Source organism: Ochotona princeps, chromosome 7 (assembly GCF_030435755.1).
Source record: "Ochotona princeps isolate mOchPri1 chromosome 7, mOchPri1.hap1, whole genome shotgun sequence".
NCBI classification, from domain to species: domain Eukaryota; kingdom Metazoa; phylum Chordata; class Mammalia; order Lagomorpha; family Ochotonidae; genus Ochotona; species Ochotona princeps.
In genome coordinates this window covers 66,232,713-66,257,355 of record NC_080838.1, presented here as the reverse complement: position 1 = coordinate 66,257,355, position 24,643 = coordinate 66,232,713, and the positions used below count along the sequence as shown (strand labels likewise).

The 24,643-nt window shown below is 42.7% G+C and overlaps 1 protein-coding gene across 4 annotated transcripts; it reads right to left on the bottom strand.

Annotated features, from left to right (window-relative positions):
• Positions 1-1,217: 1,217 nt before the first annotated feature.
• Positions 1,218-23,249, bottom strand: CCNI (cyclin I). Of its 4 annotated transcripts, XM_004596167.3 has the most exons (7): positions 22,662-23,249; positions 18,215-18,371; positions 8,401-8,529; positions 6,330-6,404; positions 6,058-6,198; positions 5,566-5,796; positions 1,218-2,022 (listed from the first exon to the last, which is right to left on the bottom strand). In XM_004596167.3, exons 2-7 carry the CDS (start codon positions 18,326-18,328, stop codon positions 1,585-1,587), a joined length of 1,128 nt encoding a protein of 375 aa, XP_004596224.2. In that variant the 5' UTR covers positions 18,329-18,371; positions 22,662-23,249; the 3' UTR covers positions 1,218-1,584. The 4 variants fall into 4 exon arrangements, with proteins under 4 accessions (XP_004596224.2, XP_004596225.2, XP_058523168.1 ...); XM_004596168.3 differs by lacking the exon at positions 18,215-18,371 and having other exon boundaries at positions 22,662-23,218; XM_058667185.1 differs by lacking the exon at positions 6,330-6,404 and having other exon boundaries at positions 22,662-23,217.
• Between the last annotated feature and the right edge of the window lie 1,394 nt (positions 23,250-24,643).

The following is a 24,643-nucleotide window of genomic DNA, read 5'->3' as shown; positions in this document are numbered from 1 at the left end:
GCCACAAGGCAAGAGCCAGCAGTCCATCTATCCCCTTTGGGTTCATGTTCCCTAAACACAGTGTTAGGTTCCAAATCAATGACCAAGTTTTTAATACTAGAAAATCAAGGGAGAGCAAGAAAAAATCCTATTGTACTACGACATCTGTTCAACTTACAATTACTGGACTATAAATGAGATATCCTGATGCTGAACTACAGACCTGAATAGCCGCTGTACACTGTGAGGCCAGCTGATTCTGTGTACAGAGTTCCTCCATTTCTTTGCCTTCCTCCTCACATGTGGTTGAACTACATACTAGGTAGGAAACCACGTGAGTTTCCAAAAAGAGCCCCATGAAGAGAAGCTGACGTCGGAAAGAGAAAGCACTGTAAAGGTATAATCCTTCTGCACACCCCTTCAGCTGCATCCAAATCCTTGTGTGTGTGATCAGCAGGCTTGTGACTCTGACTCCTGATTGCTTTCCTAGCTGAAATAGCAATCCCTAAGCAAGCAGAAAAAAGAGAACCGAGGTTAAGGACAACTTTTATTGCTACCAGAGGCTTTTTTCATCAGGACATGGTTCTGACTGCAATGCCTTCTTCAGACTGCAAAGGGAGCACAGGATCCAGGAGTCATTAAAGGGGAACCAAAATGGGTTGGGAAGACAGCAGAAGTAACTTTTATCAAAAAAAAATCCTGATACTTAACATAAAGCTAGGATACTGAATTTAGTAGTTACATGTTAAAGCAGCCCCAACATCTAGACAATCTCTTACTGAACATAAATGAGTGAAAACTCATCAATTACAAAAACTTAATTCTTTCTTTGGTGAGCACCTTGATATATTAACTTTATCACAAATTCTTTTATATACAATGTCAAAAATGCTTCCAGCAAATCTATGATGTCCTAATTATACATCATTTATCTTAAAATGATTTTATCTTAAAATAAAAACTGATTTTTGCTTTCAAATGACAAATTGAAATGTGACAACGAAAGTGGTCATGTAAACTTTCTATTACAATCTCTGCTTCATATGGGACAATCCAAGGTACTTTCCTCAAACTACTTACAATTTGAATGAGGAGAATATGTCAAGTATGCTTGAAAAATTTTGTAGGGGAGGGCTTCTTATTCAGTGGATGTTGGGATATAGATCAACATGCATAAAATTTATGAGAATTCAATGGAGACACAGGCAAAAGCAACAGGAAAATTTGGATGCCAGGGACAGGATTTGCAAGCTATGAATTCTAGAATTTTAAAGTAAATTTGACACAGGGCAAACTACATTACATTTTAACAGAGAATAGAACTGACATACTACAAGGAATTTTTTTTCTTTTTTTACTTTTTAAAAATATTTTGGGTATTTTAAAGTAGATACAGATAGACATACGTATCTATCTATATATAGTGATCTTTCTGTGAAGTGTTCAATTAAAATTAGCCACACAGGTCAATGGGCTGGGGTTTGTTTCTGGCTCACTTCAGATCAGCCTGGTAAGGTACATATCCATAGGCTTGCTGACTTTCCCTTGTTCTCATTCCTGGAGTTGTCTACCTTAGTTTGCACCTGAAGGTAACACCTGCTCAAACTACATGACAGAAACAGGCTGCAAAGGTGGACAAGGGGAAGCAGGCCCCTCTTGTCTTGATAAATCAGTGCCACACACAGAACCCACATTTTCTGATGCATTATCTTCATTATAGAGCCGCTTGATTCCATCGTAGAAGTCATCCACTTCCATTTCCTCTACTTTACGTTTAGCAGAGGTATGCTTGCACCTGCTGGCAGCTTGGAGATGATGGTAGAGAGCTGCTACACCTCTGACTGGCACTTCGGGCTTGCTGTCCTTGGAGAAACCTGGGCCTGGGACACAGGGAGGTAATCTGAACACTCCTTTGTCACAGGTCACCAGGGTGTGCTTGAGGGGACGGTAGACATAAACGGAATTTAGAGGCAGGGAAGACTCCGGAGTGGAAAGGTGATGTGCCACAAGCTCCCGACAGTGGATCAGCTGGGAGCTCTCCATCTGCATCAGGAGAAAAAAAACATCACAAAACTGGTCATTTTCATCTTGCTGGACATTCCTCTTTCCCGTAGCCTGTCTCCATCTCATGCCCCCAGCCTTTTCTCTCTCCACATATTCTACCTTTCAACTATTTTCTCCAGCCTACCCATCTTAGAAATTTTATCTAAATCTATTTCTAATGTAAGTATATCTGGAATTTGAACTGTGTTTCTGCCAACTGTATGCTGTTTATAAAAACAGAAAGCATTCTTTTTTTTCACTGGTACATATCTGATATTTGCCCCCTTTTAAAGCCCATTCTCTTTAGAAAGCCCTTCCCTCTTGGTCTCTTCTTTAAGACAAACACAAAACTCATTAAGAAATTAAGGAAGAAGTCAGAGGAAAGCAGGAAAAAGGACAAGAAAGCCAGTCTAGCTAAGCTTGCAACAATTTAAACAAGAACACTAGCAAGAAATGTACTTTGTTGGGGAGTTTTGCTAATTATCATCTTTGAGTCTATGCTCATGTTTCTCTTTATCAACCTGTTATCACCTTTAACATACTGTATTCATCTGTTCAACATTTAGTATTTCTGTTAGTGACATACAGACTCAGGTATTATCATACTCATCTTTTCACCTCTTAAGTTTCTAGAAGGCCTTCAAAATCTTACCTTTAATAAACCGTTTCTCTACCTTCCTTCTCCTTTATCGCTCTCCTCTCATACTTAAGTGACACCGCACATGAAACAAGCTAATAAACTCCTTATTAGCACTGGTATTACAAAGCCTCCATATCATGACCCCAACTTTGTGTTCTCCAGTCCTTCCCCCTTTTCAAGTTTATACTGGTCTTTCCTTCCCTGGAATGCCCTCCTGTTGCTATGGCAGATCTCTTTTTCTTTTAAATAAATCTTTAAAAAATATATATGTATATCATCCTTCCTCATCCTATCTCTCCCTCTTCAAATAGTATTACCCATTCCATCCAGGACTGGCTATAGGTCACCACCTTCAGGAAGTCTATCTTGATCATTTAACTATCAGGAATCACTTTTTGCCCAAGCTGGTATATTTTATGGGTATTCTGGACATTTTTTAAGTCTTATACCTCTCTGTAATCGGTATACCAGAGGGGAAAAAAAAGAAAATTATATGCATTTGCTACATTTTCACTTATTAACTGGGAATCAATCAGCAGACACAAGTATGAAAGGCTGGTGTTCACTAGGTAGTACAAACGCAAATCCCAGAAACACAAAACAAGAAATGCAAGCTGCAGACATTAATATTTACCATCTTGTTTATTTATCTTACCTCACCTCAGTTCGACAGTCCCTAGATATTATGGGTAAGACACTATTAACTGATACCAAATTTGTCCTCCAACTATCAAGTTCACTACCACTGTATATTAGATCTTCTCATCTGCCCCCAGGGATGTAAAATAAGCTTGACCAATAAAGCACAGAGAAGAAATGAAGCTTCTGTCAATACTTTCAGAATCCTATAAAAGAAAGGTTAGAGTTGAGCTGTCCATTACCCCTCTATCTAACTCTGCCTGCGGTACCAGCATCCCACATGGACACTGGTTCTTGTCCCAGTTGCGCTACTTCCCATCCAGCTCCCTGTTTATGGCCTAAGAAAGCAGCAGAATCCTCAAGGCCTTGAGCCCCTGCACGCACATCGGAGACCCAGAAGAAGCTCCTGGCTTCAGATTGGCTCAGCTTCAGTTACTGGGGCCATTTGGAAAGTGAACCAGCAGATAAAGATCTTTCTCTCTGTTAAGCCTATCCAACAAAATAAATGAATCTTAAACAAAAATAACCACATAAACAAGGTAATTACAAAGAGATTAGACATGGTGTTTCCACCTGAACAGAGGTTAACTTCTCAAAAACAGAGCTAAGTTCTAAAAACCCAGGAACCATAACATTTGGACATATAAGGGTTATTTCACAGCCCAAGATGGCTTTAGAGCAGAGCTGTAAGATTGAATCCAAAGTCTACCAAGTTTTGTGACCTTACTTTGCTCACTATCCTCCCACTGCAACTGGAATACTGGATGGATCAAGAGAACTTCAAAAATAAAATCATTGTATCGTTATTGTGTATATCATATTTCTAAATAAATACTTATACAGGTACATGAGGAAATAAATAGTTTCAAACTACATCCAAACAGCTCATCAAGAGAAAAGACCACACTGAACACATTTTGTTCTTTTTCTACTTTGTATTCTGGGCTTGTGTGTATCAGATTCTGGTTGGGGAAAGTAAGGAAAACGCCCCTGTTTCTGCAGAAAAACTCTCAAAATCCACAGGACTACATCTGTGCAGTTTTGTATGATACGGAAATAGTGCTGGGCTTCTTCACTACTAAGCAGTTGTAGGTGATGCTGAGAAAATCTCAGGCTCCTTAAGTTGCAGCTATAAAATAAAGGACTGAATGAAATGATTTTTAGGAAGACTCCATCAAGTCTCACTTATAGAGAAAGATCTTCCATCCCCTGATTCACTCCTCTGAAAGCCAAGAAACAAGAGCTTTCTCAGGTAGGAGTCCAACACCCGAGGCTGTCTTCAGCAGGTTTTTCCAGGCCATTAGCAGGGAGCTAGGTAAGAAGTGGGGGAGCTGAGACATGAACCAGTACCCACAAGGGATGCCAGCATAACAGACAGTGCCTTTACCTGCTATGTCACAATGCTGACCTGAGATACTTTAAAACATCTAAGCCATCTATTTAACCATCTTACAAAAATAAATATAAGTAGTATTTTTTCTAAAATTTTACTATGAAACAACAGTTTGTTGCAATTAGTTTTTTCACAGTCAAAACATTTTTAAGCTTAGAATTTAAGCTAAGTAAAATCCAATGAAACTCAGACAACCTACTGCTGAATGAAAATAAACAGAGCCACCAAAAAGGCAAAGAAAGTAGGCTCATGGGCTCAGCTGGTACAGCATTGTGTTATACAGCTAGTTCTATTTTGCTATATGAGAAGAAGAAGCTTTTTTCTTAAAGCAGGTGCTAACATATAGCCGCTATTATTACCTTTCTACTTAGGTAAGAATTTCACTAAGTATTTTGACTGAGGTTGCTTATAATTTATCAACCTATTATAACAGCAGACAAAAGATATGAATTAATTTAAAGCATAGAAAACACTAGGAAAAAAATCTCTTTCAGAAAGATAGCTTCTATCTGTCAGGGTCTGCACAAAATTTTCACTTGCTAGCCAGCAAATGATTAGCTTGTCTAAACAACTTGAAAAATAAAAGTTGTTTTCATTTTTTATAAAGGAATGAAACAGAGAACACATGAAAACATAGCCTGAGGTTTATTTATATAAACCTGAAAGAATACACTGTTAACTTTTCAAAATTCTTACATACAATCAGCTTAGGATTTAGAAGAATCAAGAAAATTAAATGTTTTCAGACAAAAAGATAACTATCCCACAAACTTGTTACGATTAAGAATGATACACCATTTTAAGATAAGAATCATCTGATAATCCCATTATTCTATTAGGAAAAATCCTTCGTGCTTAGACTGATCCCTACCTGTGCTTTCTGAAGCAGTTCAATTGTAAGAGGAAGCCAATCGGGAATTAGTTTCTCCATTTCCAAACTAACCAAGGCAAGAGCCAGCATGGATCCTTTGAACTGCAGAAGGTGGCTGCAGGCCATACAATGAAGCAGTTGCTTGGTGAGGATGGTCAAATGCTGAGATGGGCTCAGTTTGGGAAAACTGAACAGTAACTGTGGCCTTGTTGACACAGCAATGGCATGGAACTGGGGGAACAAGGGAAAAACAAAAAACAACAAAATCAACCTGATGTGAGTCCCTTACATATTACTTGATTTCTAAGCTTGCAACGTTAGCTTCAGTAATTTGACAAATATCTGAATCTCTAATTTTTCTTGACTAATTGTTGTGATTTTTCCTAAAAAGCGGTACAAAATAAATGTATGGCACTCTATGTATGTTTCAAGTTACTTAAGCACACTACAGATTCAAGTAAGAACCTGAAAGACTTAAACGTGCATATTTACAATGTGAAGAAAATCCAATGGTGTGGCTGTGTGAAGATCCCAGTTCAACTTATCCAGGATAATTCTCTCCATTCTCAGAATTTCAGATGAGGAACATCCACAGAAACTATCTCTTGCCAATACTTTCAATATTGGAATTCTCTATTGAGAGCAAACAGGAGTAAGGGCAGGGAAGACAAAGAATAAACTCATTTTTGCTTTTGTCAAACAAAAGGATAGTCAACCAAAATTTTCAAAACAGAAACATGTTTAATCTTGAAAGGATTTATTACCTCATCTTCTTCAACAGTTTTAGCAGCTAGGAAAAAACAGCTGATGGCAATACAACTCAAATATTTCGGGTGGGCCTAAAATTTGAAGAGGGGGTAAAACAGTGATGTCCAAGGGCATACTGTTTTAAAAAGAGATAAGAATGCACACTGTTCTACAGAATACATTTCTAGATCCATTCCTTACTAGATGAGTTAACTTTTAATATCACAATCCCAGCCACATGATATGCTGGAAACAATGAATATCATTTTATTGGACACTCAACCAAGACTAGCTAGCCAGAGGTAATTTCCACCCAGGAGAGAAAAGCCTGATTTCAGAAAACAAGTTTCTATTTAATAAACAATATTTCCAAAATTAAACGGATTAGTAGAAAAGTTTTCTTTCCCAAGTTTGAAAACACACTGAAAATACTTTTGTCTGTTTTCCTATTTAAAAAAATTCCTGTAAGACACTTTTCAGCATGTCTTCCAATGAACCAATTAGAACAATTTAGCAACAAGTAAATGAGATAATGCACAGACAATAAAAACTAAAACCAGTAAAGCCTGCTTCAACATTTGCTATACTTAACTGGACAATGACCACTGCCTCAGTCTAAGTGGACTCTCTTCCAGTCCGCTATCCACATGGCATATAGAAGATGGTTTAATAGTATCAATGTTTTAGAATAACTACTGTTAATCACATCAATATGGGTTTGCAAGCACCTCCACATACAGTATTCTATCTATTACATCTTCACCTTATGTAAGAAAAGCTACAATAAGTGGTGCATTAACTTTGAAAAATATACCATCAAGAAAGGACACAAAAATCCACTTTTATGTGGAATTATCAGTTAGCTCTCATAAAGAAAAACGGGGACTTGTTGCTGAGATACAGGGTTTTGTTTTTAAGATTTCTTTTTAAATTTTTATCAAAAAGATACAGAAAGGAGGAGAGACAGAGAGTAAGATCTCCCATTTGAAGATTCACTCCCCAAAGACTGTGACAGCCGGTGCTGAGTCGATCCGAAGTCAGGAGCCAGGAACTTATTCCAGGTCTCCCATGTGGGTGCAGGGTCCCAAGGCTTTGGGCCATCCTCAACTGCTTTCCCAGGACACAAGCAGGGAGCAGGATGGGAAGTGAGGCTGCCAAGATTAGAACCAGCACCCATATGGGATCCTGGTGCGTTCAAGCGTTCAAGGCGAGGACTTCAGCCGCTTGGCTACCACACCAAGCTTGAGATAAAGGGTTTTTCAGATTACCCAGATTTCAGGCAGTCAGCATTATTACAATTAATTGTTCTCAGTCTTGTAAGAATATAAGTCTGAAATAAGTGGTACTTGAGTGGCTATCCAACTGACACTCCATAATTCTTGGGGCTGTTTTTATCCCTAATAAAGGCCCCTAATTTGTAGTTCCCCAAGTTTACATATCACTACATATAAAAATGGCTAAGGTTGAACTACTTTTCTTTCATGCTTAGCCATTAGAGAAATGCTTTCTGTTTTAAACTCACTGAGGGCTTACCAAGTTAACATAACAGTCAATATGTATCTTAGCAAAAGGAATAATACAAAATGTACTAATATGTTTGCTGCTTTTCAACAAAGTTACTAAAGTTTTGACATCTTGTTAACATTCCAAAATTGGCCCCAGAAAGCATTTATATACTGTTCATAAAAACACTGTATTTAGTAAGCAGCACTAGTGAGACATGTGCAATAGACATATCTGCTGGTGTGACTGTCTAGTGCATCAATACTCAGCCTAAGATGACCAACAGTCTACAAATGCTATGATTTACATAAAATCAAGAGATGAAAAACATCGCATCCGAACTATGAATTTAAATGTGCATCGCAAAAAAGACTGCAGTTAAAAATGCTTCTAAAAATTTAAAGCATTAACAGAAAATACCATGTCTTATAAGTATATACATCTTCTACATACTTTCCATTGATAGCATATTTACTAACAACATATAATATAGAATCCAATAATCCAATTCTATTACCTGGCTTAGCACATAATATAAGCTTTCAAACAACAGGTAATATGTAAGAGTCATCTTAAAATATTTACCTTTACAGTAGCTAAAAACCTGTCCAAAAGACTGCTGGCCAGAGCAAATGTTTCTGGATAAAGATTGAACTGATACTTGAGTTTGGCCAGCCACTGAATTACTTCATCTCTCTGGGATGGAGAAACATTCTATAAGAGAACAATTACACAGAAATAAAATTTAAAACATCAGGTTATCATCAAAAGTATGTTCACAATTCTCTCATAAAAGGTTAGCTAATACTCTAGAAAATGTGCTGTCTTGAACATGTCCTTAAGGTTATTCAAAACCTGTAAAACAGTTGAAGGTAAAGTTACATGGCAGTAGCTGTACATAATACCATAGCCAAAGGTCATCCCCTTTTTCTAAAGTCTTCACTATGTCATCCCACTAGTATCAGTCTGATTGTTTCAAAGAATATATTTGTCTTTTGACATAAAAGAATCTTTTAATTTTAAAATGAAAGATACAGAAACAGAAATGTCCTCCATTTACCTGTTCACTCCCCAAATGCCAATCATAACCATTCAGAGCTGGGCATTGCCAAAGCCAGTATACTGAACTCAGTCCACGTGTCTCACATGGGAGTACGGACCTGAGCCACCACCAGCTGGGTAGGGTACACATTAGCAGGAAGCTAGAATCAGGAGCACAGGGAATCAAAGAACCCAACATTTCAAATTTAGGTAACACTATTGTCAGCTGACAGTAGTTACATTTTAAGCCTTAAATGAAAGGCTGATTTACAGAGAGGCAAGGAGGGAGGGACACAGATATCCTCCACCCATGGGTTCACTCCCCAAATGGCTCCAACAGCCAAGGCTGGCGGCCTGGCCAAAGCCAGGAGTCCCTTTGGGTTGCACAGGAGTGGCAGGGGTCCAAGCATCTGGGTCTGCTGCTACTTTCCCAAGAACATGAACAAGAAGCTAGATCCGAAGCAGGTGAGACTTGAGCTAATGCTCATTTGGAATGTCAGTGTTGCAGGCCATGGCTTAACCCACTACACTACATTAGCCCCAATCACTTAAACCTTTAAGGAAGACACTTTCTTAAATCTTGATCATTGAGGATCAATTTTATGAAACTTATGAACTACTTACGCATCTTTGTACAAAGTACAAAGGGTTGTGTAATGTTCTTCACAGACATGTACCTCAGTGGAAATTTCTTAGCTTTCTCTAGCAGACAGGGAATGCATAATTTGCTGCTCATTGTAGTATGTGCTACAATTTCTACTAACTTCCCTTCTCACTATTCGAATTTCTCTTTCTACCCTTCTCATTTCACTTCTCAGTGAAAATATTTCAGAAAAGTCACACACACAGGGAGAGGTACATGGCTGGGACAATAGCCAACACCCACATGGGATGATGGCATTGCATGTGGTAGCTTTACTCTCTATGCCACAATATCAATCTCATCTATGTTTAATGTCAAATATCAAATAATGATATTCCTGTCATCTTTTTTCTGCCATACTTTCCCACTGTGTTTGACACATCTAAAGATGGAATTCATTGTATTCTTGCTTCTCACTGCTCCTATATATTGTTCTTCTCCCTAAAAGTTTCATCAGAATACATTACCCTTCTAACTTCCCTTCTGTAAGTTTACTGTTGCTTTTTGGGTGTGTCATACGTAACAATACTTTTATGTATTTGGCATTTAGACAAAAGCATTGGTAGAATTTTAGCTTGTCTTGAGTACTTAATTCCATTTAGAAGTTTCATGGCTGCCCTCATTTGCGTGATGCCCAAGGATTTTTGCAAACCCTTTGTTCAGAGGCAAATTTCAAAGTACCCTTCAAAACTATATGGAGGGCCCAGTACAGTGGCCTAGAGGCTCAAGTCCTCACCTTGACCGCGCCGGGATCCCATATGGGCGCAGGTTCTATTCCTGGCAGCCCCACTTCCCATCCAGCTCCCTGCCAGTGACCTGGGGATGCAGGTGAGGACTGCCCAAAGCCTTAGAACCCTGCACCTGCATGGGAGAGACCTGGAAGAAATTCCTGGCTCCTGGCTTTGGATCAGTGCAGCATCGGCCGTTGTGGTCACTTAGGTAGTGAATCATCGGATGGAAATCTTCCTCTGTCTCTTCTCCTCTCTGTATATCTGACTTTGCAATAAAAATAGTAAAACAAATCTTAAACAAAAACCACCACCACCACCACCACCACCACCACCATATGGAGGGGAAAAAAAGGACTATATGGAGGGCCCTGTGCTGTAGCCTAGTGGCTAAAGTCCTCACCTTACAAACCACTGGGATGGCATATGGGAACAGGTTCGTACCCCGGCTGCTTCACTTCCCTTCCAGCTTCCTACTTGTGGCCTGGGAAAGCAGCAGAGGATGGCCCAAAGCCTGGGACTCTGCACCAGTGTGCGAGATCCAGAAGTTCCTGGCGTTGGATTGGCTCAGTTCCAGTTGTTGCACCCACTTGGGCAGCGAACCAGTGGATGGAAGATCTTTCTGTCTCTCCTTCTATTTATAAATCTGACTTCCCAATTAAAAAAAAAAGGCTATATGAAAATAAGAGATACTCTGGAACCAGTGGTCACGCTCAAGATCCTGGCTGTTAGGTTGTATTGCTTCCTCTTATTTTTCAACGTCTAGTTCCCGACATTGGCATTTTGCAATTTTTTGAGACTGTGAGAAAAATTCTGGGCTTTGTTAGTTTTTTGAAATCATGGATACACTAGAGAGTCTTCTACCCACTGGTTCACTCTCCAAATATCTGTAAGTCAGGCCTGGGCCAGCCCGAAGCCAGCATCCTGGAATTAAATTTAGGTCTTCCAACAGTCAATAGGGGTCCAGCTACGTAAGCCCCAAGAGGACATATTAGCAGGAAGCTTGTTTAGAAGCAGAGGTACTCTGTAAGTGCATCCCTGTAAGGGATGTGAACATCCTAAACAGCAATTTAACATTGCACCAAACACCTGCCCCTCTAATTCTGGTTTTAATAGCCTGACTTAAGTTCCTTCTATCTTACTAGAATTAGTTTGTAGGACATATACTCTATCTCTGTGCATCTAGACTCCACCAAATATATGGCTTTAGTTCCATAAACTGCCTTAAATTTGCTGCTGTTTTGATTTATAAAATTGTTTGCTTATTAGGTATTAATTTCTAGTAATCTCTGCCCATCCTGATTTCCTTTGCAAGTCCGATAAACTTAACTCTTAGTTACTGCCCAGAGTGGACATCATTCCCTTTCCATTAGTTCACAGGCTTACAAACATGGCTCTTTTCCTATGGGTTACAAAAATCACACCTTCCTTCAAACCCAATTTATTGCTGACTTGTCTTTCTTTTTGAAAACACTCAAAGGCAGTGAGACAAACACAGATCAAACTCCTGTGCATTTTGTTTACTTCCTGATTGGTCCAAATAAACCTGGTCAGAGCCAGCCTAGAACAGGCATTCCATTTGAGTGGCTGGGACCTGACCATCTAGGCCATCCTCTGCTATCCTGCTGGGCAGGTTCTGTGGTTGTTTCACTTCCTATTCAGCTCCCTGCAAAGGTGCCGTAAATATTATGTTGGGTTTTTTACTTGATTGGGATGATACTCTGTTGGTTCTACCTTCAGACCAGAGATGGTCTCAACAAGAAAACTTACCAAGACAATAAGATGCTGGACTTTATGATTGGTCAAAACCTCCAATGAAAGAATGTCAACTGAATTTGAACTATGGAAATGCAACAAGGTGGAGTAATCCACCGTGGGGGTGGGGGGAGGGTTTGGGGAGGGGTGGGGGGAATTCCAGTGCATAAAAACAAATGTGTCACATTATGCAATGAAATTAATAATAATAAAAAAATTGCACACACACACAAAAAAAAAAAAAAAAAAAAAAAAAAAAAAAAAAAAAGAAAGCAGCAGCAGATGGGCTGAGAACTTGGGCCGCAGAACCATGTGGGGACCCTGGAAGAAGCTACTGACTTTAGACTGGCCCAGCCTTTGGCTGCTGCTACCATTTGGGGATGAAACAGCAGTCGGAAGATCTCGGTGTCTGTCTCAAGTCTCTTTCAAATAAATAAATCTTTAAAAAACAAAACACAACTCTCCCCCCCACCAGGTGTATAAAAATGTAATAACAGAACAAAAACAACAAACAAAAACTAGGTCTGGCTCAATGGCTCAGTCCTCATCTTGGAAATACTGGGATCCCACATGGGCACTGGTTCGTGTCCCAATTGCTTCACTTCCCACCCTGGCAAAGCAGCTGAGGACAGCCCAAAGCCTTGGGACCCTGAACCCACGTGGGAGGCTCTGAGGAAGCTCCTGGCTGCTGGCTCCTGGCTTCAGATTGGCTCAGCTCCAGCTGTTGAGCCATTTGGGGAGTGAACCAACAGCACAAGATCCTTCTCTCTCTCCTCCTCTCCATAAATCTGATCTGCCTTTCCAATAATTATTTCAAAACTTCTGCATTTGGCTATAATGAAACGGAACTCAGCAAACCTACACACTTTGGCTGACAACAAGTAGAGAAGTTAAAGCAATCTGTTTTTAAAGGGGCCATAGCTGCTAGGACCACCCACAAGGCCTTAAGGGGGGCAGGATTTTGGAAAGGAGATAAGAGATGAGTTCAACACTTTGCAGGTGCTTTTGCTTTAGAGTATCTGCCTATCTTGTGAGTAGAACAAGAAGCTAAGAAGAAATTATCAGACCTTTTGGGAGCCAGAGACAAAATCTGGAAACTCAGAGTGCTCAGAATATAACAGCTGAATTTCTGAATGAAAATCTGAAGGTAGAACAGAGATCTAAGAAGTTATACAGAAAACCTCTAAAAAACAAGAATCAGTTCAAAGACAGTTCAACATCCTTTAGGAATTAAGACATCCTGGTGACTATTTCAAAATCTGAGTTGGAATCTTTGACTGGAGTGTACTAACTGGGGCCAACCAGAGGAAGATGATACCCAAGCCAGCTGCAACCCACCCTTCAATCAGCTCAGGTCCAACCCAAAGGGAAGGACACTGGATCCTCCACGCTACGTAGAGTGCTGTACTCAAGAATGGCTACAATTTTTACAGTGTTCAGGACTGAATCAAAAATGATCAGGAATGGTAAGAGACAGACCAAGAAACAGAATACAAGAAAACAACAGGTGGCAGAAATACTGAGAATATTGTAAGAACTTAATGTACAAGAAAACAGGAAAAAAAGAAAACAGATGAAAAGACAAAGAATTTCATTAGAGAAATTAAGCCCACTTCACCTCCAAATTCAGAGGAAAATTACTAGAACTAAAAAATTTAAGTTAAAGCAGTATATAAATATAACATTACACATGGCTGGTCAGCTATGCTTTAAGGAAAATTTATAGCTCTAAATGCATACATTAAAAAGAAGAAAAGCCAGAAAGTCATTTAACCATCTATCTTAAGAAACAGTCAATTTCAACTGAAGAAATCACTGAAGAGCCGGAGTGGGAATATAGTAGGTAAGCTATCACCTGTGGCATTCCAGCACACCACATTTATGTATTGGTTCGCTTCCAGCTCACAGCTAACGGCTTGGGAGAAGCCGCAGAGGATAGCCCAGGCTGTAACATGGGAGACCTAGAGGAAGCTTCTGGCTTTGGCCTGGCCTGGTCCTCAATCAAAAATGTTGTAGCAATCTGTGGCATGAACCAAGTGATGCAGGACTGATCTCCCTTTCCTTAATTCTGACTTTTAAACAAACAAATGCATTAAAAAAAAGCTAACAGTAAAACACTGTTGCTGTCCCGCAGCGATGGACTTGGTGCACGGAGCCGATAATAACACGCGTGGACCTTGACTGATGATCAAAGCTGAAGTTTATTAGTGGCATCAGACTTCATACATTGAGGGTCATATGGGATAAGGCAGAAAGTATTGAGCTTATCAACAAAACCCATCAACTGTTTCTATGCTTTTGTTTGGAACTCCTTTTGTCTTGTAAATTCCACCAAGTGTTCTCATACACATGCTGTCCACTCAACTGTTCTTATACAAATGATATCCAATCATATCTAATCAGGTATACAAAACAGCCATCGGTTGCTTTCACACAAATATTATCCAATCAACTGTAATCCTGTGCTCGCTGACCTTCTAGGGTCACAATGTCCTCCTACAAAATATTTCTTTAAAAATACAAAACTTACAACAGAAAAATCAACAAAATTAAGATTATCAACTTAAACAAGACTAAAAAAAAAGAAAAAGCACTAATCATCAACCAAGACATGAAAAGATTCCCATCAACACTAAAAAACTGCAACACACTATGGGCAATTTTATAAAAATTGACAATTTAAATTAATACATTCCTTGAAATAGGGGCCAGACCTGTGGCACGGTGCGTAAAGCTGCCACTTAAAGGGCTGGCATCCCATATGAGTGCAGTTCAAGTTCTAGCTGCTCTACTTCCAATCCAGCTCCCTGCCAATGTGCCTGGGAAAGCTGCGGAGGATGGCCCAGGTGCTTGGGTTCCTGTACCCACATGGGAGACCCAGAAGCACCTCCTAGCTTCAGACTGGGTCAACTCTGGCCACTGTAGCCATCTGGAGAGTAAACTAGCAGATAGAAGATATTTTTCTCCCCCCCTCCTCTAACTCTGACCTTCAAATAAATAATTAAAACAAACAAACAAAAAAAAAAGAATTCCAGTTCAAAGATGGGCTCCCAACAAAACCGTTAAATATATCTCAACAGGATGCTGAACTCTTTACTATTATCCAGCGCAGGGAGGGGTTCGGGTAGGAGCAAGGGAAACCCCAGAGCCTATGGAACTATATCATGCTGGCTTCTGCTCGGCCTAGCTTCAGCTGTTGTGGGCATTTGCAGCATGAACCTGTGAATCTAAATTCTTTCTCCAGCTAGCTCAAATAAATAGATGAATAAATTGTTTAAGAAAAAAAAATCCTGGAAAGGGACCCAGCATGGTAGGGGTCTGAAGTCCTCACTTACATGTGCCGGGATCCCATGGCCGCTGGTTCGTATCCTGGAAGCCCCACTTCCCATCCAGCCCTCTGTTCAGGCCAGAGAAAACAGTCGAGGACAGCCCAAAGCCTTAGGACCCTGCAAAAACGTGGGAGACCCAGAAGAGGCTCCTGGTTCCTGGCTTCAGAATGGGGCAGCACCATCTGTTGTGGCCATTTGGGGAGTGAATCATCGGATGGAAGATCTTTCTGTCTTTCCTTCGCTCTGTACATCTGTCTTTCCAATACAAATAAATAAATCTTTAAAAAAATTCTTCATACATACATATATGTGTATAAGGTGACAGTGAAGTGACAGGTGTTTAATATTCTTGTCTGACTATACAGTCTTAAACTGGGGTATGGCAGATACAAATTAAAAAAAAAAAAGTGTAACTGGACCAAGTAAAAACACCAGTCCAGGAGAGCAGTGGAGGAGTTAGAATGACTAGAGGTACTTGTTCCTCGGGGTCACCAGAACAGCTCAAGTCCTCTCCACATCTCTTTACCCTTCCCATCTTATCTCAACCAGACCCAAATTTATCAACATCCAGTATGGCTTCTGCTTGCTGTAACTCACAGCAAGTTGTTAAATGTTAGGCCCCTCCCCTAAACATTCTGCAATCACCTCACTAACCTCGATTCAATCACCTGCAGGATTGGGTGAGATTAAATGGTAATGCAATCATGTACTGCAAGTATACTATTGTTGGTTATGTGCTGACTCAGTAAAACAATACAAAGAAGAATGGATGGCTCTAAATGCAGTTTCAAAAAAAGATGAGGCTCACTAGAAAGTTGTAAGGCAATGGCAGGAGTTTGCTACTTCTATCGCCCTATCCCCAATACCCAGAAGAGGTGCTAGAATATAAGAGATATTCCATCAGCATATGCTGAATGAATGAATCACCAAATGATGTACAAAATCATATACATGCACACAAAAATACAGGAGAAAAATGAAGTACAATTACAAGTAAACCACTTCAGAAAAAGGTTCAAATTGTAACTGCATCACCCACTCACTAAAATCTTGAGGATATTGATACTATTTCACAGGATTAAATGATGTATTGATAGAGATGCCACATTTAAATGCTTCCTGCAGGGGCAGGCCTGGTAGCCCAGTGAGTGCTTGTGATAATCACAACTCTGCTTTCTGGAAGCATTTCTGTCACTGTATCACTTACAAGGCAACAGATGAGAACAAGTATTTGCACCCCTCCTCCCCACTCAGGAGACCTAGATGCAGATTCTGGCTTCAGTCTGGCCCAGCCCTGTCTACTGCAGACTTCTAGAGAATGAGTAAGTGAATGGAAGATATCCCTCCATCTCTCTCACTCTGTATAAGCGATAACCTGAAACAACATACACAATTTAAGATACGTGGCAATACATTCATCCACGTAAACTTAAAAAAAATTTCTTGGTCATTAAACTAAAATGTATGTTAAGTACTAGGATGAAAAGATACATGATTCAACTTATACAAACTTTTGCAAAGTTCATGACATGATTATTATTAAAGAAGTTTAAAATTTTCTAAAAGAAAAGGCATATAGCCAAGAGTAATTAAGAGGTCATCCAGCTCAGCTATGTTCTAAGAAGTTTTTAACATTGGCAATACCTTAGGGTTCACTCAACCCTGGCAGAAACACTGATAACCACAAGGGTGCTTGTTGTTAACTAAAGCCACTGGTACCAGGGCCAGTTAATGACTCTACTGGCTAATCCACTGCCTACAGGTACCAGCATCCCATAAAAGCACCAGTTTATGTCCCAAGTGCTCTATTCCAGATCCAGCCCCCTGCTTATGCCCTGGGAAAGCAGCAGAGGATGGCCAAAATCCTTGGGACCTGCACCTATGTGAGAGGCTTGGAAGAAACTCTGCCTTTCCAAGGACAACAACAAAAAGACAATGGTATCAAAATGTTCATCCTCCCTGGCTAACTATAAGACATACTTCAAAAAATTTGTGGGAAATAAGATAATGTGATTTGCATGAACTTTTGGAAAGCACGTCACATTATGTACATGTAGAAATAAAAGCTCACTACAAGAGGCTTCAAAATGGCTATGGAAAAATTCCAGGAACTTGTAATTTCATTTTTCCACAAACGTTGAAGCCTCCTAATATTAGACTCTAAAGAAAGGAAACATCCTTATAAATGCAGTGAGGAAGGTAAGAGAGGATGGTTCACGTACTTGGACCCGTGCACTCAGGTGGGAGACCTGGAAGAAGTTCCTGGATCCTAGCTCTGGACCAAGCTCTAGCTCTGGGCTTTGTGGCAATGTGGGAAGTGAACCAGTGGATGGGAAGACTTCTCTTCCTTCTCAGTCTCTGGCTCTTTTCTCTCTGTAACTCTGCCTTTCAAATAACTAAGTTTCTTCAAGAAGGGACATATATAGAACTATTTCCTATACAACGAACATAAGCATCTTCCCCAAGCTATACATAGCTAAGCTAACAGGAAAACAAAACAACAAATAATAGCATCAAAGTACCAAGGTTCAATTCCCAGTTCCAGCTCCAGCCTACAATTTCCTGCCAATGTGTACTCTTGGGGGCAGGGGATGATAGCCCAATAACTAGGTTCCTGCCACATGTGGACCAGGATGAAGTTCCAGGCTCCTGGCTTCAGTCACTTTGAGGACATGTGGAGGGAGGCTCATTCTGATTGTCTTTCTCTTCCTGTGTCTTAATTTTTTTTTTTTTAAAAAAAGGTTAACTCATTTTGTTCCATAAAGAAACAAGGAGATGTTTCTCAAAAAACACAGCATTTAATGGTAGAGACTTCACCAATTAGTTGTCAAGATACAATAGTTACACATGGCACCAGTACACTATTTGTAATAAAACTATGGAGTAAACAGGGAAAACTTTACCTGATTTGTAGGTAATTTCGGCACATTCACCTTCCACATCTGGGCTTCCCTAGAGATTGCCTTTTCCAATAGGAAAGACAATCTCTGGTTTTCCAAAGGTCCTGGAAACTTCATGATATCCTTCGGAGCTGCCTGCCACCCAGCTTGATGTAGCTACCTATAAAATCAAACATAAATCATCTTTTTAGCTTAATTATAGAATAAGTGTAGCAATATATGCATATAAATGTTAGCATTTATTAAGCAATTCGTAAAACAGAAACAAAAATGTTATGAGATAGTATAAGATTTTATAGCTCTTTAAAACATTATATTGTTATAATTATCAGTTATTTTAAAAATTCTCACTATATATATCTATACATCTATATAAAGAGCGAGCGAGCCGGTGTTGTGGTGTAGTAGATAAAGGTGGCATTCCACTTGGGCACTGGTTCAAATCCAGGTCCCTGCTAATGACCTGGGAAAAGCAGTGGAAGATGGCTCAAGTACTTGCCAACATTATGGAACATTAGGATGAAGCTCTGGCTTCCGCCTAGCCCGGTGTTGGCTATGGCAGCCAGCTGGGAGTACACCAGCAGATGGAGGGCTTTCTCTTTCTGTAACCCTGACTTTAAAAAGAATTTTTCAATATAAGACCAATGATATCAAATGCTATCATTCCCACGTTTTCATTACAAAACCACACCCTCAAGTACGACAGCACATATGCGTCTGAGTCAGTGTCCATTAGCTACACACGGCTAATAAAATTTTCAACTGACCAAAGTTAACTAGCCAATCACTGAGTCACTGTAGCTTTAATTTAAGAGTCAAGTGGCTGGTGGATATAATATTTGGACAGTACAAAAAACAACCATTTTAAAGTAAGTTTTATTTATTTAAAAGGAAGAGTCACAGGAAGAGAGGAATGACAGATCTTCCATCCACTGGTTTATTTTGCAAATGCACAATGGCCAGGTCAAGCCATAAGCTTCTTGTAGGTTTCCCGCATGGATGCAGGGTCCCAAGGGCTTGGGGCATCCTCTGTTGCTTTCACAGGCAATAAGCAGGGAGCTGGATCTGAAGTGGAGCAGCCAGGGACTAGAACTAGGACCCATATGAAAAATGTCTAAGTTTTAAAGTTAATTAGCCATTAACTTCCACTTTCTACCTCAATTCTAGCTACTATGCTCTTCCCTATTAATCACCTCTCATATTCAACATACTTGACACAGACTACTTTTGGTTAACTTAATATTTTAAACTTTGAGTTTTTGCAAATTTTCTATAAAGAATATTAAGTATTTTTATACCAAGGGGAAAAAAAGAGAAAGTAATTCACAGAAGGCAAAGAAATAATCCCAACGCCGAAAGGTCTATCTGAAAGGTAATATCTTGACTTTCTTCTGTCATCTCTCCCTCCGCTTCAACTAGCTTCCCACTGTTTCCCTAACTAATTGATTCTGACTTCACCGTCTACCAGTATCTTCTCATCACTCATCGTGCCCACAACACAGTACTCTATGAAACAGGACTCAACCAGTGGTTCCAGTCTCAATCATTGAGGCCAAAAACATGCAACCCAGCCAAAACAAAAAATCCAACCATAACCTTTCACAAGTCAGTTTTTGAAACATAAGGCTGCTGTCAATCTCACTGATCTTTTTCATGACTTAAAACATGTAACTGGGCCTGGTGCAGTAGCCTATCAGCTAAGTCCTTGCCTTGCACGCACCAGGATCCCATATAGGTGCCGGTTCTAATCCTGGCAGCCCTGCTTCCCATCCACCCCTGCTTGTGGCCTGAGAAAGCAGTTGAGGACGGCCCAAAGCCTTGGGACCCTGCACCCACATGGGAGACCTGGAAGAGGCTCTGGGCTCTTGGCTTTGGATCGGCTCAGCTCCGGCCGTTGCGGCCGCTTGGGACGTGAACCATTGGATGAAGATCTTCCTCTCTGTGTCTCCTCCTCTCTGAATATCTGACCTTCCAATAAAAATAAATCTTTTAAAAGCAAAACATGTAACTGGACTCGACACAGCAGCTCATCAGGCTAATCCTCAGCCTGCCACTCAGAAGCTGGTTCTGGTACTGACTTTCCCACTTCCGGTTCTGCCCCCTATGGACTGGGACGACAGCAGAGGAGGGATAAAGTCCTCCGGCCACCTGCACCCTTGTGGGAGACTCAGAAGCAGCTCCTGGTTCAGGACTGGCTCAGCTTAGCTCCAGCTATTGCAGCTACTTGGGGAATGAGCCAGTGGACTGAAGGTCTGTCTCTCCTCTCTGCAACTCTTTTAAATAAGTATTCAAACACACGTAAGTGAACATTCTGCCTCTTTTAAATTAATGCTAGCTGTACTAAAACAGCTAAATGTTTTTGAAGGCCACACCACACTAACAATTCAGAGAAATTTATGGTGAACCAAAGCTCCTGACTTTTTCAGGTATATTTAGGCCAACTCCACCTCTGCCGGCTAGAGTTCACTATGTGCTGAGGTTTGATGCTTTTGAAGGGATGGGATACATCCTTGCTCGGAACCTTAAATGTACTGAAAAAAAAAAATTAAAAAGTCATCTTGGGGCCTACGGGTTTAAGCCTTGCCCGCAGTGCTGGCATTCCCTAAGGGCACTGGATTTGTTTCCCAGTTGCTCCACTCTGATCCAGCTCTCTGCAGCAAAAAGATGGCCCAACACTTTGAAACTCTGCCCCCACCTAGGATACCCACAAGAGGGTTTAGACTCCTGGCTTCAGACCAGCTACTGCAGCCACCTCAGGAGTGAACCAGCAGATCAAAAGATCTCTGCCACTTTTCTCACTGTAATTCTACCATTCAAACACATAATACCTTACAAAAAAATGATTTCAGATGTTTTCTACTTTAAGACAATAGCAACAGAACAAGTTATCTCTTTAAAGTGCCAGAAGCAAGGAAATAATAAACCTTAGAGTGTAAAGTAATGAAATACAGAACAGCAAAAAAAAATCAGTAAAATTTTTCTTTAAAAAGATCAAAAATTGCTAATCTTCAGCTATATCAGAGAAAAGACAGAGAAGGTAAAAATTATTAAAATCAGGAATCGAAGGAGACATTCTCTATAGGAATAAAAAGAATCATAGGAATTTAATGAGTAACTATGCAAATGAATTGGCCATTTAGATGACATGGGCTACAAATATGAGCGGCCCAAACTGCCTCGCACTTTTGCCTCTGCCTCTCCCGGGAGACCTGGAGGGAACTGCCCTGCCCTGGCTAGGCCCGCTATCTGGGGAAGTCAACCACAAGGGAAGATTTTTATCTTTTTCTTTTTTTCAATAAACCCCTGCTCAGATGGTTTTATTGTTTAATCTATCAAAGAATCACACATACAAAAAAAATGGCAATTCTTCATCCCCCCCCCCAAAAAAAACCAGAAGAAACCTTTCCAACTGATTCTATAAATTACTGTATTTCTGGGCCTGGTGCAGTAGCCTAGAGGCCTACGTCCCAGCCACGACGGCTGGAGCTGAGCCAATCCAAAGCCAAGAACCAGCCTCTTTTGGGTCTCCCACGAGGGTATGGGTCCCAAGGCTTTGGGCCGTCCTCAACTGCTTTCCCAGGCCACAAGCAGGGAGCTGGATGGGAACTGGCGCAGCTGGGACACGAAGTAGCGCCTATATGGGATCCTGGCGCTTGAGGAGTAAGATCAGTCAATTGAGTCATTGCAACCGGTACAGGTTTTTAAATTGTGCACACGACCCCACTCCGGGCGATTTATCTAAGGGGCAAACAACTTCATCCAATGAAATCTCTTCTCCTTCTCGGTAAAACGAGATTCGCACAGCCTGTCCCGAGCGGTTCTTGGGAGGCTCAAACGACGGGAACTACTCAGTGGTGCCCGAGTGTGGATGCTCAAAAGCTGAGAGCCCTCCCAACCCCCACTACAAAGCTCGCCAGCGCAACACTTTCCACCGTCTCAATTCTTCCAATTTCCCCGAAGGATCACTCTCACGACTCCGACTAACCAACCCTCAACTTCTATCAAAATCATCGGTTCTCCGTGGGCTCTTAGGCCGGCCTAACCCAGTACTCCCCACCCGCCTTTTCGGGTGCAACTCACTTCCCCCAATCCCCGCCGCTTTGCACCCCGGCTGCCTCCCCCACCGGAGGGGGAGGCCGTGCGCCCCTCGCCCGAGCCTCCGCAGCACTGGCGGGGATATCCACTCGGCTTTGCAAGGACAGGCATTCCAAGGGTTCGTTCAAGTCTGGAAGAGAGGGGGCGGGGGGCGTGTCCCCTTCTTTGTGTATCACAACGGGTCCGCCCAGCCCACATCGCGCACCAGATCAGCGACCTGCCGTGGCTACACAAAGTTACTCGCCGGTGGCATAACCGGCTGGCCCGGTAAAACGGTCTCCAACGCGGGCGAGGACCGGTGCCGAGGGCGCGTCCCCGCGGCGGCCTCCCCCCCCCCCCGCCCCCGGCCCCTCACCTTCTCCTCCGCTTCCTCCTCTTCCTCCTCCTCCTCCCCGGCGGAGCTGTAGGCCTCACAGTGGTGACACGGGGTCATCCGGGGGCCCGTTACCACCTCATTTTCCCTCAGCGCGCGACGCTCGGGACGCGCGACACCAGGACCGGGCAGACAGAGGAGAGGAGAGCGGGAGCCGGGCCCGGGGGAGTGGGGAGCGGGCGCTGGAGCGGGACGCACGCCGGCGGCCGGTGGCTCGTTCAGCGAGTTAGTTCCATGCTGACTCTGGACCCGAGGCCGCCGCCGGTCCCGCTCCTCCAACCGCCGCCGCTGGTGCCCGGGTGAGGAGGGGGCTCCCTCTCGCCATAGGGCGGCGGGGGCCGGGGAGAGGCGGAGGGGGAGACCGGCTCTGCCCCTGCCCGGGGGAAGCGCCTCCGAGGGGAAATGGTGAAAGGGGGGAAGGGGAGAAAAAGGGAGAAAAAAAAGTGGGGAAAAGGGAGGGGGAAAAATAAGAAAAAGCGAGACAGAGGCGCTAGCGCGTCCGCTCGCGGGGAAGGCTGGGGAGGGAGGGGAGGGGAGGACTAAGTGCCGGCTGCCTCGGCTCCGCCCCCGCGGACGGATCCCGGACAGCGCTCGCTGTTGTAAACAACCCGCTGGCTCCGCCCGCCCCGCCCCCTTCCCGCTCCGCCGGCTTCTCCGCCCAGCGGTCGCAGCGAAGACTGAGGCCCAGACGTCAGGCTGTTGGAGAAGGGCAGGGGTAAGTTGTCGGCGACAGCGCAGGACGCAGCAGACTTCTCCTGCGGGCCCAAGAGGCGCGGACTCCTTTTCCTGGAGGAGCGGAAGGACCTCTCGGCGGCCGCAAGGTGACGTCAGCGGCTCGGGGCTCGCTGGCTGAGGCGTGCGGCGGCCGGAGAGTGCGCTGCGCATGCGCCCCTCGGGAGGCCTTGGGGGCGGAGCGGGACGGTTGGCCGGGGCGCAGGGCTGGTGGGAGAGCTTCCCGCGGTGGTCTGTAGTGTGGAGGTGTGGCCGTCTTTGTTGGCCTGGTGCAATAAAAACTCAGTGTTTGTTTTTCTAATAGAGTGGCGTGTAAGTAGACTCGCAGGGGGTCCCTCCCCGCCTGCTGGCACAGCAGCGTGGGTGAGCGTCTCCGTTCGTTCGAGAAGCCGGGCGGTCCTGAGGGCACCGTGTCCTGGTGCTGCCCGCGGGCCTCCTCTGAGGCGCTGAGACGGCCGGGAGCCCGCTAGGTCCCGTGGCGAGAGAAATGCGCCCTGAGCTCTTCTGACGAAGTCCTGGATGAGTGTGTGTGCTGACGTAAAGGTTTTATTTGGAGTTCTAGGACTCCAAAGGGTGATTAAAAAAAATTTTTTTTGCAATTGTAAAAAGGATATGTAGTAAGAGAAAGCTTAATAAACTCAAGGGTTTATTGAAATAGCCTCATTTGTGTGTTTTCCGTTTCTCTTTGACTTGGCTGTTTTAACTGTCGGTGTAAATCTCTTTCCCCTCCCCCCTAATTTTTTTCACTGACAGTTTCACTGGCTCTCCTCCTCCTCCTCCCCCCGAATTTGCCAGACTCCTCTTGCAAACGCTCAGCAAAAACAGGACCGGAAAGTAGCTCCCGGCTCCCGGAGTTTGCAGTCCAACACTGGGCAGAACCACTTATCCAGTTAGCCCCATTTACCCAGGGCCTTGGTGTGTTTACATGGGCCCACACCCCCTACGCTGGAAGGTAAGGTCCCGGATGGAGGGATCTAGAAGGTTTTGTTGCATCCTCCACCTCCCTATTAAAGGCGTTCAGTGTCGGGTCAGCAGCGTCTGAAGTGTTAAGATGGAAAGCTGCAGGCTGCTATGGAAACCCTCTCCTGGCCTGCTGCCGGCGCTCAAGGAAGCTTCTCTCTAAAGTGACATTTGAGCGGAGACTTGAAACCCTGGGCCGAGACGTGATCCAGGCGAAAGGCACAGTGGTGCTGCTGGTCTCTGGCGCTCTGAAAACTGGGGTGGCTGACCCT